The 15,068-nt window shown below is 44.6% G+C and overlaps 1 protein-coding gene across 1 annotated transcript; it reads right to left on the bottom strand.

Annotated features, from left to right (window-relative positions):
* Window positions 1-4,114, bottom strand: LOC123486829 (hereditary hemochromatosis protein homolog). The gene is made up of 2 exons (XM_045218043.1): window positions 4,041-4,114; window positions 1-575 (listed from the first exon to the last, which is right to left on the bottom strand). Exon 2 carries the CDS (start codon window positions 533-535, stop codon window positions 116-118), a length of 420 nt encoding a protein of 139 aa, XP_045073978.1. The 5' UTR covers window positions 536-575; window positions 4,041-4,114; the 3' UTR covers window positions 1-115.
* Window positions 4,115-15,068: the final 10,954 nt, after the last annotated feature.

The following is a 15,068-nucleotide window of genomic DNA, read 5'->3' as shown; positions in this document are numbered from 1 at the left end:
TGATACTAACATAAACAACATTCCATTTCTTCAAGAAAAACATTTAACAAAGGCATAATCCTAATACACTACAGTTCATTTCCTCTGACACCTTTTCATCAACGTTGGAAAGTTTCTACTGGGAGGCAGTGCATCTCCACCTCCTTTTGATGCAAATGAAAATGCCCAACAGAATAACAATCAGCACTATCACCAGTAGAGCTGACAGGATGGATAGGTGTACTCTCTCTGCCCCAGACTCCCAACTGACATCCAGCTTGTTGTCCAGACTGAGGTGAGAGGCAGTACAGGTGTAGTTGTGTCTCTTCTTTAGCTCCTCAGTACTGACCTCCAGACTCTTCCTCAGCTGGTAGGTCCCATCTCCACTAGGCAGAACCTCCCCCCCTGTCAGCTCCTGTTCTGCCACTGGCTGGCCGTCTCTCAGCAGGGTCAGGTTGATGTGGCGGGGGTAGAAACCAAACGCCAGGCAGCTCACCTGGAGTCCTCCAGAAACCTCTTTCTTTATCAACCTGAGTCTGGGAGGCACTTTACGCATCACAACGTTCTTCTCTCACTTCAGGATTGTCTTCAGTGTTCTGATGCAAATGGGAAAGTAAACATTCTCACAAAGTGTTCTTTTGTATGCGTGTATCATCCCATCCCATCCCATCCCAGAAGTATTTTACCAGCATTATATGTTGAATGTGTTATGTTGTAATATACCGCATAATCTTCATAAATGCCATTGAAAATGTTCTTCAACATGGCCAAGGCCGGTTCACCATTGTCAAACATCTCACAGCCAGTCCATCTTTGCTGAACTTGAACACCTTCCGTTAGATTAAAGTGGTGATTTAGTTCAACTGATCTGTCTTTCATCCCCTGGTATATATCTCCAAATACATAAGCTGCGTCCTGAGCTTCATCATCCTCGGTTTTGTCTTTGAATACAGTCTGTTTATTGTTGGAGTCATAGTAAGCCACTTGAATGTCATCCAACATCACCACAACCGTAAACTCAGGGAAAGGCGTCTCTCCACTTATATATGTTGCAAGTACCCACAGAGAATGTGATCCTGAACCTGGGAGAGGAGTGATATTATACACAATTATGGACATTTTATAACATAAAATGGAAATATAGATTTGCCAAATTGTTTAACCTGAGCATAACCCACTTATTAGCCTAATCTGTTATTTTTGATTTTGTTGTGATGGAGGACTGAATGGGCTCATTACTTCGAGTTGAAAAATTAAAACGAGATGGTAATTTTCCATTTAGAAAATAAAAGCCCCACTCGTGGTCTTCTTAAATTAAACTAGTTTATGACCGTATGGAGCACAATACCACAGGGGAGCTTAGAAGGGAGGAACTCAAACTTTTATTCCATAGGCTGTGATCCGCAGGCAGCTGTTGCAAGAACGCATTTTCACTGGCTGTCCACTGGGGCGTATTCATTACGTCGATTCTGTTGCAAAAAGTATCTTAAACTGAACGAAACGGGAGGGACCTGCCTGCATTTGTCCAATAGAAACTCTTGTTTTTCTCTGTTAGCTTCCGTTTGGTTCTTAAATGATAAACGGTTTCTGTAATGAATACACCCATGGTTGCAAAAACAATGATTGATAGGCAGCTTAAACGTCTTCAATTAAACGATTATTGGGTTAAAATATACATATAGATTTGTGAACAGCCAACCACAACAACCACACCCTTCTGAATCAGAGAGGTTGGTTGTTGTGGATGGCTGTTCACAACCTCTCCCTCAACGTGATCAAGACAAAGGAGATGATTGTGGACTACAGGAAAAAGAAGAGGACCGAGTACGCCCCCATTCTCATCGACGGGGCAGTAGTGGAGCAGGTTGAGAGCTTCAAGTTCCTTGGTGTCCACATCACCAACAAACTAACATGGTCCAAGCACACCAAGGCAGTCGTGAAGAGGGCACGACAAAACCTATTCCCCTTAAGGAGACTGAAAAGATTTGGCATGGGTCCTCAGATCCTCAAAAGGTTCTACAGCTGCACCATCGAGAGCATCCTGACTGGTTGCATCACTGCCTGGTATGGCAACTGCTTGGCCTCCGACCGCAAGGCACTACAGAGGGTAGTGCGTACGGCCCAGTACATCACTGGGGTCAAGCTTCCTGCCATCCAGGACCTCTATACCAGGCGGTGTCAGAGGAAGGCCCTAAAAATGGTCTAAGACTCCAGCCACCCTAGTCATAGACTGTTCTCTCTGCTACTGCACGGCAAGTGGTACCGGAGTGCCATGTCTAGGTTCAAGAGGCTTCTAAACAGCTTCTACCCCCAAGCCATAAGACTGCTGAACAGTTAATAAAATGGCTACCCAGACTATTTGCAGTGCCCCCCCCACACACACACACACCTGCTTTTACTCTTTGATTTTACTATTAGATGTTCAATATTTCTTTAGAAAAACATATTTAAAAAGGATATATTCACCATATTAAAACGAGTGTTCAGTTCACGTAACAGGGTTGACATTAAAATGAGGGACAGACGTAAATGAATCACTAATCGCATGAAATAATTAATAATCTTCAGAAATGACTTTGTCAAAGCAACAGAATAACCAGGGCTTTACAATGATGTTGAAAATTGGGAGAAATCTGGGGATTAAGTGGGTTGAAATCTTCCTAGGAGTGACCAGGGTTGGGTAGGTTACTTTCTAAATGTAATCCGTTACAGTTACTAGTTACCTGTCCAAAATTGTCATCAGTAACATAATATTTGGATCACCCCAAACTCAGTAACGTAATCTGATTACATTCCGTTACTTTTAGATTACTTTCCCCTTAAGAAGAAGACAAAAATGTATGTTACCAATTGAACGACATCTATTGCAGGATAAATCAATGTTAAAGTTTACATAGCTGGCCATACATGGATGTTACATTTTACTTTATGGCTTGGTTATTTAGACTTCTTCTAACCCATCGCTTTCTACTACATATAATAATAAGATTAAATTATATAATTACATTAAAAACCAAACTCTATCAGAATTCCAGTCATTCCAATAAATGTTATACCCATTGATCTTCAAGAATAGGACTTGGAAATATAGATTAGCCAAATTGTTTTACCTGAGCATAACCCCAAAACTAAGGACTTATTAGCCAGCCCTCCTCTGTTGTCATGGAGGACTTATTGGGCTCATTGATTCGAGTTGAAAAATAAATGCTGCGCTCATGGAATGGCATGCTTTGAGCACTACCGAAAAGTGCTATTTACATGTGAAGAATGTATGCCATATGCTGCATTTGCTATAGGCCTATTGTTTACCTGGGAGAGGAGTGATATTATACACAATTATGGACATTTGACATTTTATAACATAAAATGGAAATATAGATGAGCCAAATTGTTTTACCTGAGCATAACCCACTAATTAGCCTAATCTGTTATTTTTGATTTTGTTGCCATGGAGGACTGAATGACCTCATTGCAGCTGTTGCAAGAGCGCATTTTCACTGGCTGTCCACTGGGGCGTATTCATTAAGTCGATTCTGTTGCAAAAAGTGTCTTAAACGGAACGAAGCGGGAGGGTCCTACAAGAATTTGTTCAATAGAAACTCTCGTTTTTCTCTGTTAGCTTCCGTTTGGTTCTTAAACGGTAAACGGTTTCCGTAATGAATACACTCCTGGTCGCAAAAACAATGATTGATAGGCAGCTTAAACTAATTAAATTAAACCATTTGGGTTCAAATATACATATAGATCTGAATCAGAGAGGTGCGGTTGTTGTGGATGGCTGTTCACAAATCGGAATGCAGAAGACACATTTCAGTTAAATGCATTCAGGTGTGCAACTGACTAGAGATGCCCTTTCCCTTCACAATCCGTAAGGCGCAAATAAATTAGAGAGCAGCAGTGTGATTCACATCATCAATGTGCCATGTAGCCTAGATATCAATAATAAGTGATATCAGTATAGGCCGTAGGCTACTCCCCAACCCTGTACACAGTTATGGACATTTTACATTTTATAACATAATAAATCATTAAATGAGTTAGAGAGAAAGTTAAACCCTTACCTGCGTTGACAATGGTGTAAAACGAAAGAACAAACAAAAAGACAGACAGTTTGCCCATGATTTTGTAGCAAGAATTGAGTCTGACAGACTTTCTCTTCAACTTAGCCAACTGCGTAGCAAGAAGTGAGCCTTAAAGACTTTCCCTTTCACTTAGCCAACTGCGTAGAATATTTTATGTATAGAGCTTGCATGCTTGTAGTCAAAGATATTCACAACTAAACCAAGATAGTTCAATTGTGTCTTCTTCTTCTTATAAGGTATATTGGCAATCACAATTTAATGTGCATTCAGCCACCTACTATACGGGATGGAAACAGGATTCCCCCAAAAAACGGAACTACCAAAAAACGGACCAAAAATCAATAAAATAACTTTTCTGTTTAAATAAATACATAAATTAAACTGATCTGATCCCTACACAGGCTCAAGGGGAACCTGGGAGGGTAGTTCTTCCGGCGCCAGTACCCCTTGCAAGTCTACAGATGTAAAATCCTTGAGTAGTTATCGTGGGTTGTTGTATGTAATTATTGTAGGTTAGTATTGTATTCGGCTGAGCCCGGTGAAGCACGAAGCTAGCTGGCTAACCCACTACCTGGACTAGCTGGCGGATAGCTACTGGCAACTATTAGCAACGGTATAGTTGTTTCAAGCCTGAGAGTGCCTGTAATTACGCCAGCTGGCTGCCTACAATAATTACATACAATAATTGCCTATGTTAAAAATTGCGTAATTCAAATCTGGTATTGGAATAAGAGAAAACATAATCAAGAGATATTCAATCCATGCTAAATCTATTATATGCAAAATGTATGTATGATAAGTATGATGGTTCGTATACGGGCTCACTGAAATACCACGCAGGGCAGACAGAGAACTAAACCATTGTTTACAGGTTCTTTCTCAAATACTCTGACAGAGAGTTCCCACCTCTTCTGTTGGCCAATCAGAGTAAAGGACTGAGTGTGGTTTAGACTTTACTCAGCCAATCCGTTGGCGCACGGGTTAGTCCCAACCCCTTCGGTTCTTTCTCCTAACTCTGTGTTTGTTCGTCAGGTGTAGCTGGGTTTACCTTTTTGCAGTGAGTGACATGCACCCAGATGGATCTCTCAGCTAATCTGCTGGCAAAGGCAGTACTTGGTAGGGCCCTTCCCGCCAGGCCTGCTTCAGTCTCCTGGTTAGATAGAGTGGGTCACCTTCTCCTTTAGTTCACCTGTGGGGCACAAAACCTCTGACATACAGGTGTGGTTAATAAATTATCTTCACACATACATGTTCAGCTCTCAATTTCTAATCTTTTTTTTTTTTTTAAGTATTTTGTCCTCTCCTTCATATATAGTTATTATTTAATCCTACCTATCACCCTTGACCTGCTGAAAACCCCCCAAAATTGAAACAACAAGGCTTTATAAACATCATACTAGGTGTGTTGTTTTTTGTTTGAAAAACCCAATTTGAAAAACAACAACCACAAATAGCTTCCTCCAATTAAACATAACACTACCGGTTCTAACCCTGGTGGAAATGAGTAGATGTTGGTGGTGTGGTTATATTGGGTTTCTGGGCAGCTTCATTGGGGGTCCTGGTTGGGGTGTTGCATTCCCATCCATGACATACTTGGCAGCATTTCAGGGTTGGGTAGTTGCTGTGGCTGGATATTTGACCCTCCAGGATATTGGGGTGCTGGTTAGAAGTGTCGTGGTTGGAATTGTTGGGCGCCTTGCCAGGTTGGCCTTTGACCTGGGTATCTGGGCCCACCCCCTTCTTGCTGTCCTCCATAACCTCGTCCTCTTGGTTGTTTGAAGTTTGAGGGTTGTGACCGACAGTCTCTAGCTATGTGTCCGTCCTTGCCACAGTTGAAACACCTCCTGTGACGGGGTACGTAGCCAGGATGTTGGGGTAAATCTGGTTCTGTGTACATCCCGACAGAGAAATACCCATTTGGCCCCACAGGAGCCATCATCTGGGGTGCCATCATCCCAGCCATTGCCTGTACTACTGCAGCAGCCGCGCCTGCAGCTGGATCAATACCTGGCACACCCTGTGGATTCGGGGTACTGGTCACAACCATCTGTTTGCCTGTTTTGTCTTCAGCTAGTTGTTTTTTCAAAACTTTCTTCTGTAGCTGCTTTAGTTCATCTTCCTCCTTCCTCTTGCCTTCCCTCCATCGCTCCACATGATGTTGGGCTATCTCTGTGAACTCTGGGATGGATTTTGCTGTGAGTGCCACAACCTTTTCACACTCTACCCGGGCCTGGTCTGGGAGTCCCCCCAGGCAGTTTGCAAGGAAGAGGTGACTCATTGTATTTTTGGTGGGCTCTTCATTCCATGCTTGTCTCCAGAGGCACTTTGCCCTCTTCATGTAGGCTGGTATGGTTTCATCATCATTCAGCGTCAGTGTTCTCATGAGATCTGGCCTTGCCTGAGTGGGATACTTCCTTCTAACTGCATCCCATATGACAGTTCGGTATCGATCAAAACCAGTTGCTGCTCCTACTATTCCTCTCAGGCCTGCTTGTATGAGTATCTCTTTGCATTCATGATCTCCCATGCACCTGTTCATCACTGCCACCATATCCCCTATGGTGAGTTAATCTGCTGCAGTAAGGCTCTCAAAAGCCTTCACCCACCTGTGTCCTGATTCTTCAGGCTGGGGTAAACTGTCAACCAGAGTTTGCACATCCCTGTGTGGCCAGGGCTTGTATACTGAAGCTCCCCCTGTTGTTTCTCTCAGAGGATACTGACCCCCACAGTTACCCCCTCTCTCTTGAGTTTTGGCCCGTGTGCATTGTGCAGGCCATTCCTCATCCCAAATGTCTCCTTGGAAAGCTCCATAGAGCATTTTTGTCGGCTTTGTGTCTTCATACTCTTCCTCTTCTTCTCCCAGATCAATACAATGGCCCCCCCTTTGCTCTGGTACTCTTTGCAGTGATGTGAGTGCCAACTCCTTTCTGTCTCCTCTCACTTGCTGTTCCAGTACTTTCAGTTCCTTTCTTAATTCGGCATAGTTGTCATAACTGGTTGAACTGGCTGTACTTCCTCCTACTTCCTCATTTTCTCTCTCACTTGCTCTGGTTCGACACAAGTCCCGGTACTCTGTACTTCTCTCTGAGCCTTCTTCCTCTTTATCCAGTCTACTCAGCTGAGAAATCTGTTCTTTCAGTTCTCGTGTGGCTTTCAACATCTGTTCGGTGTCACTTCTTCGTCTATTCACCTCTTCTTCCCCCACCCATGTATCCTGCAGCACGCCATCTTTCTGCTGATACTGTACCTGCCCGGTCAGTTCCAGCACTGGTGCCATTGTTTTTGGAGGGTTTTCATACGGCGGTGGGGCCGATGGCAGGGCTGGATACAACCGATTCGTTATCTTGGGTGGTGCTTTGTCTTCCCACATTTTCTTCAGTTTCTCCAACATAGCAAACCAATCCGCTCCTTTAACCTGGCTTTCTCCATCGCGTCTTTGGACTTCCCTTTGAGGGGCTCCCGTTCCTCTTTCCACTCACTTACTGCCTTCTCTGTTCTCTTCTTCAGGGCTGTCAGTATTGTCCTCGGTTCTCCTTCCCCTGGGATTCCATTCATTGCCATTATCCATCCATCTGCTATCCATTCTTTGTATAACTTTTCTCCTCTCCTCTTCCATTCCTTCCCGTCTTTTCCCCCATTTATCTCGAGGGCGGATTTCAACACTTTAATTACTTTATCTGTCATTTTTGCCAATGTTGTTGTATCTATACTTTTGTTTTAAGAACTTTATTATTTATTCTTAATTGTAATTTAAAACCTTACTGACTCCAATATTTTGTATAAAAAGTGCTTTTAATGTTAATGGTCTAATATTTTTAGTTTAAAACTCAAATGGGTAATAGTAATACCATTAGACCACTTTATTTAACTAAATGACCAAAAATGCAAATATAAATATTCTCTACTTTATCTCTCCTTCTCCTGGTTATAATCTAAAAATGGTAGTACACACAAAACATGATACAGATATCCCCAGTCCTAACCCATCAATAATTGTTTGTATCAATCTAAATCACCCCCCTTCTCTCTCTCCTGACTCTTCAACAACCACACTCTCGCTGTCTCCAGCCCCTCCCCTCGCAACTCTCTCTCTTTCCGTGTCCAGTGGGAGTAGGCTCTTGAGGAGCTGTTTCTCGTTTTAGTGTTTCCAATATTCTGTCATTATTTAAAGTACTTTAATCTATTTATTTAAATCAAATTATTCCCACCTAATTAGTTAAAGTTGGTGCATATTTATATTTCAACGATAAACCGAATTATTTCAGTCTAATTGTTTAACCAGTATTTTGCAGGGTCAAACATCAAACGTTAAATCAAATAATAAACCAAAAAGCCTCAACCCAAGCACCTAAAACCAGTATTATGCTATGTCAAACATCAAACATTAAATCAAATAATAAACCGAATTGCTTCAACACAACTATTCAAAACCAGTATTATGCTATGTCAAACATCAATAACAGGTTATACGGTTTTAAGCAACCACAAACCCAACAGTTATCCCCAAATTTATACAGTTTGGACAGGCACAGACGTCTTTGATTCCCAATTAGTTTTCTATCAAGGTATACAGGTTTATCATTCACACTCTCATGCATACGTCACCCCTGTCTTAAAGAATTTTAAGTGTCTCCTTTGAACCTAGTCATATCTAGTCTGAACTGATATGTGCCATAGCGTCGCACTGCCTATTTATTTAAAGTACCTCCTATGGGTGTCTTTTGTTAACGTTTGCACAATTTAAACTTTATTTCCTAATTGTAATTCTCATTATTTACTGTTTTAAAATATTGTTTGTATTCTCAGCCAAAATGGTACACAGTTATTACACAGTTAAACGTAGTATACAGTTATCACACAGCAAAAATAGTACACAGTTATCACACTCACTCACAATACACAGTCATAATCCTATCACACAGTCATAAATGACACACTTACACTCGACACACAATCGTAATTCTTTGTCACACAACTAAAGTTTCTTAGGACACACAGATAACAAAGGTATACAATGGGGCACACAGCCTCCTCTACTATGGGGCACACAGCCACCTCTTACTATGGGGCACACAGCCACCTCTACTATGGGGCACACAGCCACCTCTACTATGGGGCACACAGCCTCCTCTATTATGGGGCACACAGCCACCTCTACTATGGGGCACACAGCCACCTCTACTATGGGGCACACAGCCACCTCTACTATGGGGCACACAGCCACCTCTACTATGGGGCACACAGCCACCTCTACTATGGGGCACACAGCCACCTCTACTATGGGGCACACAGCCACCTCTACTATGGGGCACACAGCCACCTCTACTATGGGGCACACAGCCACCTCTACTATGGGGCACACAGCCTCCTCTACTATGGGGCACACAGCCACCTCTACTATGGGGCACACAGCCACCTCTACTATTCCATGGGTTTAACCATCAGAATTATCAAACATTTGCATAGTATATTATGAAATCGAAATAGTATACTGTAATCGTTATTTATAGTACAATAGGGTTCACTTACATCAAACAGGTGTTTCACAAAATTAATTTGGATAAAGCCAATATGCAGAACTTTAGTTATATAAACAATAGGTGTCTGCTTACCAGTGTTTTTAGAAGCCCGGGCACTTTGTGAAACACACAGTTCGACGACAGCGATGTCCAATAGGCTGGATGAATCCCAGCGAAGTTCCGCTACCAGATCACAGTCGGAGGTCACCAATTGTTAGAAATTGCGTAATTCAAATCTGGTATTGGAATAAGAGAAAACATAATCAAGAGATATTCAATCCAAGCTAAATTTATTATATGCAAAATGTATGTATGATAAGTATGATGGTTCGTATACGGGCTCACTGAAATACCACGCAGGGCAGACAGAGAACTAAACCATTGTTTACGGGTTCATTCTCAAATACTCTGACAGAGAGTTCCCACCTCTTCTGTTGGCCAATCAGAGTAAAGGACTGAGTGTGGTTTAGACTTTACTCAGCCAATCCGTTGGCGCACGGGTTAGTCCCAACCCCTTGGCGCTCCACCCCTTGGCGCTCCACCGTTCCCAGGCATAAGTTGCTATCATAATAACCTGTAGAGTCAGCACCCAAAAGACACCCTTCCAATCTGTACTCTATGTACCTACGTTCAAGGACGGTTTCACAGACAACAAAGAGAGAGTGTTCGTATCTGTAAGAAATACAAGTCTTATCTGTCCTACCCCCTAACGTTCCTTACATGAATCACAGCCTGTTATGTGAAACAATTTATATCAGTATAGTACAAACCTATGCTTATCATTAATGCATTCCTTCTAAGTTATTCATCACATACAGATCCAATTATGAGAAAAATAGAACCCAACACCTACCATTCAGCTGTTTTCTAACCTCATTGTCTGAACCGTTAACGTTAGGTAGTAAGTGGCTACTGTGCTTGAAATTTAGCTAGCTTGTTGCTACCTGGATAGCAACTAGTAAACAATAGCTGGAACGACCTAGCGAACAGACGCGAACTGGCTGAGTCAATTCAGTGGCTAGCTTTGCACTTGGCTAGCTAACAGTAGCTGCTAGGGTAAGTCATAACCTACATTTGTGTTTTTTTTTACATATTGGTACCCAGAGTCGTTCAAGGAATTCGAGACATGGGTGACTAGTTAACGTTAGTTTGGCTCTCTCTGTGTGTTCGTGCCGTGAAAGGAGGGGTTTCTTCTTTGTCTGAAAGCAATGGCTAGCTAGTATGCTAACTATTCTAGCTAACTAACCGGCTGAATAAGTTGACGACGGACTCGCTCAAGCTGTCGGGACTAACCCACAACGTTAGACCCGGACACGAACGATCTGCTTGGCGTGCTGACACACTGGTGGTTTGTTGTGGCCGAGTATTGGTGCTAAACCGTGTTGTTGGAGTCCGGCATGCTAGCTGGCTGCGGCATCTTATGACTAGGTGCCCTGGACGATTTTCACGGAAGAATACTGTACCTAGTTAGCTAGCTGAATAAACTAAGTTAGTCTATTCCTAGAAAACATTGAACCGCTGTAGTTTACAACAATTATAGTTTCTGAGGTGGAAGTTGGGAGAGTTATATTTGGGTGTTGTGGTGAGGGAGGCCCCGCTCTCTCCTTTCCCAGATGTTTAGTTAATTTCATTCCGATCTCCTTTGCATTATTGTAGCCATTTTCTGCAGCCTGTCAACTATGCCTCTGTCTATCCCTGTTCTCTACTCTCCGCACAGGCTATACAAACGCCTCACACCGCATGGCTGCTGCCTCTCTAACCTGGTGGTCCCTGCACGCACCACCCACGTGGAGTTCCAGGTCTCAGGCAGCCTCTGGAACTGCCGTTCTGCTGCCAACAAGGCAGAGTTCATCTCAGCCTATGCTACCCTCCAGTCCCTCGACTTCTTGGCGCTGACGGAAACATGGATTACCACTGAAAACACTGCTACTCCTACTGCTCTCTCCTCGTCTGACCATGTGTTCTCGCATACCCCGAGAGCATCTGGTCAGCGGGGTGGTGGCACAGGAATCCTCATCTCTCCCAAGTGGACATTCTCATTTTTCCCTGACCCATCTGTCTATCTCCTCATTTGAATTCCATGCTGTCACAGTCACTTAGCCCATTTAAGCTTACTATCCTTGTCATCTATCGCCTCCAGGTTCCCTTGGAAAGTTCATCAATGAGCTTGATGCCTTGATAAGTTCCTTTCCTGAGGATGGCTCACCCTCACAGTTCTGGGGGACTTCAATCTCCCTACGTCTACCTTTGACTCATTTCTCTCTGCCTCCTTCTTTCCACTCCTCTCCTCTGACCTCACCCTCTCACCGTCCCCCCTACTCACAAGGCAGGCAATACGCTTGACCTCATCTTTACTAGATGCTGTTCTTCTACTAATCTCACTGCAACTCCCTCCATGTCTCCGACCACTACTTTGTATCCTTTTCTCTCTCGCTCTCCTCCAACACTACTCACTCTGCCCCTACTCAGATGGTAATGCGCCATCGCAACCTTCGCTCTCTCTCTCCCGCTACTCTCTCCTCTTCCCTCTGCTCAATCCTTCTCCCTCCAATCTCCTGATTCTGCCTCCTCAACCCTCCTCTCCTCCCTTTCTGCATCCTTTGACTCTCTATGTCCCCTATCCTCCCGGCCGGCTCGGTCCTCCCCTCCAGCTCCGTGGCTTGATGACTCATTGCGAGCTCACAGAACAGGGCTCCGGGCAGCCGAGCGGAAATGGAGGAAGACTAGACTCCCTGCGGACCTGGCTTCTTTTCACTCCCTCCTCTCTCTACATTTTCTTCATCTGTTTCTGCTGCTAAGGCCACTTTCTACCACTCTAAATTCCAAGCATCTGCCTCTAACCCTAGGGAAGCTCTTTGCCACCTTCTCCTCCCCTGCTGAATCCTCCTCCCCTCCCCTCCTCCTCCTCTCTGTGGATGACTTCGCAACCATTTTGAAAAGAAGGTTGACGACATCCGATCCTCGTTTGTTAAGTCAAATGACACTGCTGGTCCTGCTCACACTGCCCTACCCTATGCTTTGACTTCTTTCTCCCTCTCTCTCTCCAGATAAAATCTTGCGAATTGCAGACGGACGGCCGCCCAACAACCTGCCCGCTTGACCCTATCCCCTCCTCTCTTCTCCAGACCATCTCCGGTGACCTTCTCCCTTACCTCACCTCGCTGATCAACTCATCCTTGACCGCTGGATATGTCCCTTCTGTCGTCAAGAGAGCGAGAGTTGCACCCCTTCTCAAAAAACCAACACTCGATCCCTCTGATGTCAACAACTACAGACCAGTATCCCTTCTTTCTTTTCTCTCCAAAACTATTGAGCGTGCCGTCTTTAGCCAACTCTCTTGCTATCTCTCTCAGAATGACCTTCTTGATCCAAACCAGTCAGGTTTCAAGACTGGTCATTCAACTGAGACTGCTCTTCTCTGTGTCACGGAGGCTCTCCGCACTGCTAAAGCTAACTCTGTCTCTCCTCTGCTCTTGTCCTTCTAGACCTGTCTGCTGCCTTTGATACTGTGAACCATCAGATCCTCCTCTCCACCCTCTCCGAGCTGGGCATCTTCAGCGCGGCTCACTCTTGGATTGCGTCCTACCTGACCGGTCGCTCCTACCAAGTGGCGTGGCGAAGCTGCCTCCGCACCACGTGCTCTCACCACTGGTGTCCCCAGGGCTCAGTTCTAGGCCCTCTCCTATTCTCGCTATACACCAAGTCACTTGGCTCTGTCATATCCTCACATGGCCTCTCCTATCATTGCTACGCAGACGACACACAACTAATCTTCTCCTTTCCCCCTTCCTGATAACCAGGTGGCGGAATCGCATCTCTGCATGTCTGGCAGACATATCAGTATGGATGACGGATCACCACCTCAAGCTGAACCTTGGCAAGACGGAGCTGCTCTTCCTCCCGGGGAAGGACTATCCGTTCCATGATCTCGCCATCACGGTTGACAACTCCGTTGTGTCCTCCTCCCAGAGTGCGAAGAGCCTTGGCGTGACCCTGGACAACACCCTGTCATTCTCCGCTAACATCAAGGCGGTGACCCGATCCTGTAGGTTCATGCTCTACAACATTCGGAGAGTACGACCCTGCCTTACACAGGAAGCGGCACAGGTCCTAATCCAGGCACTTGTCATCTCCCGTCTGGATTACTGCAACTCGCTGTTGGCTGGGCTCCCTGCCTGTGCCATTAAACCCCTACAACTCATCCAGAATGCCGCAGCCCGTCTGGTGTTCAACCTTCCCAAGTTCTCTCACGTCACCCCGCTCCTCCGCACACTCCACTGGCTTCCAGTTGAAGCTCGCATCTGAACAAGACCATGGTGCTTGCCTACGGAGCTGTGAGGGGAACGGCACCTCCGTACCTTCAGGCTCTGATCAGTTCCTACACCCAAACGAGGGCATTGCGTTCATCCACCTCTGGCCTGCTGGCTCCCCTTCCTCTGCGGAAGCATAGTTCCCGCTCAGCCCAGTCAAAACTGTTCGCTGCTCTGGCACCCCAATGGTGGAACAAGCTCCCTCACGACGCCAGGACAGCGGAGTCACTCACCAACTTCCGGAGACATTTGAAACCCCACCTCTTTAAGGAATACCTGGGATAGGATAAAGTAATCCTTCTACCCCCAAAAAAAAAAAAAAACATTGTAAAGTGGTTAACCCACTGGCTATATGGTGAATGCACCAATTTGTAAGTCGCTCTGGATAAGAGCGTCTGCTAAATGACGTAAATGTAAATGAGTCCCCAAAACAATTCTGCCGCAGCCACAATAATGTCCAGTTTCTTCGACTTCTTTGAGTTCTTCTTTGGCAATGAACGCAACAAAATCCACCTTTTTAACATACAGGGTGTTTTGTCTGGCAGCAAACATTTACTACAGGCTGTATTGTGTCCACTACCATATCTTCACTAGCATCCCTTGTTTTCTCAATTATTTTAATCGCCTCTGCATAGGAGTTTCGATTGACCGCTCCAACCTTTGCCACCTCAATTTCCTTCACCTTTACAGGGAACTCCAGGAACTCAGGATCATGACCCCCTCCACAATTGCAACACCGTCGTCCATCTACACACCGTTCTTCAGTATACTCTGTTCGTCTACACACACTTGAAACATGGCCAAATCCTTTACAATTCTTACACTTCAGTGGTTTGGGGACGGCAATCTTTCTCTGCTCATCAGAAATACAATTTATCAAAATAAGACCACTCCTGGTCACTCTGACAGACTCCACTTTTCCAAGCGCATACTTCACCATTTGTCACCTAAAATGGGTTTCCCACATATGCATCCTTGCTCAACAAACGCATCCCAACAAGAAGCGATTCATTATCATTTACACACGTATCCTCCACTCCAATTTTAGACAATTTCCTTTTTGTTCCAGTTTTCGATAATACTGTAGTCCTTTCAGAACATTTGTCTCCACCAAATTTACTCGACGCGCTGTTTAATTCAAACTCAGGATCCACTTCCGCCATCATTCCTCCTCCGAT

The sequence above is a fragment of the Coregonus clupeaformis genome, unplaced genomic scaffold (genome assembly GCF_020615455.1).
Source record: "Coregonus clupeaformis isolate EN_2021a unplaced genomic scaffold, ASM2061545v1 scaf1326, whole genome shotgun sequence".
In the NCBI taxonomy this organism is placed as follows: Eukaryota; Metazoa; Chordata; class Actinopteri; order Salmoniformes; family Salmonidae; genus Coregonus; species Coregonus clupeaformis.
Note: the sequence above shows the minus strand (reverse complement) of the source record. Positions and strands in the feature narration are given on the sequence as shown.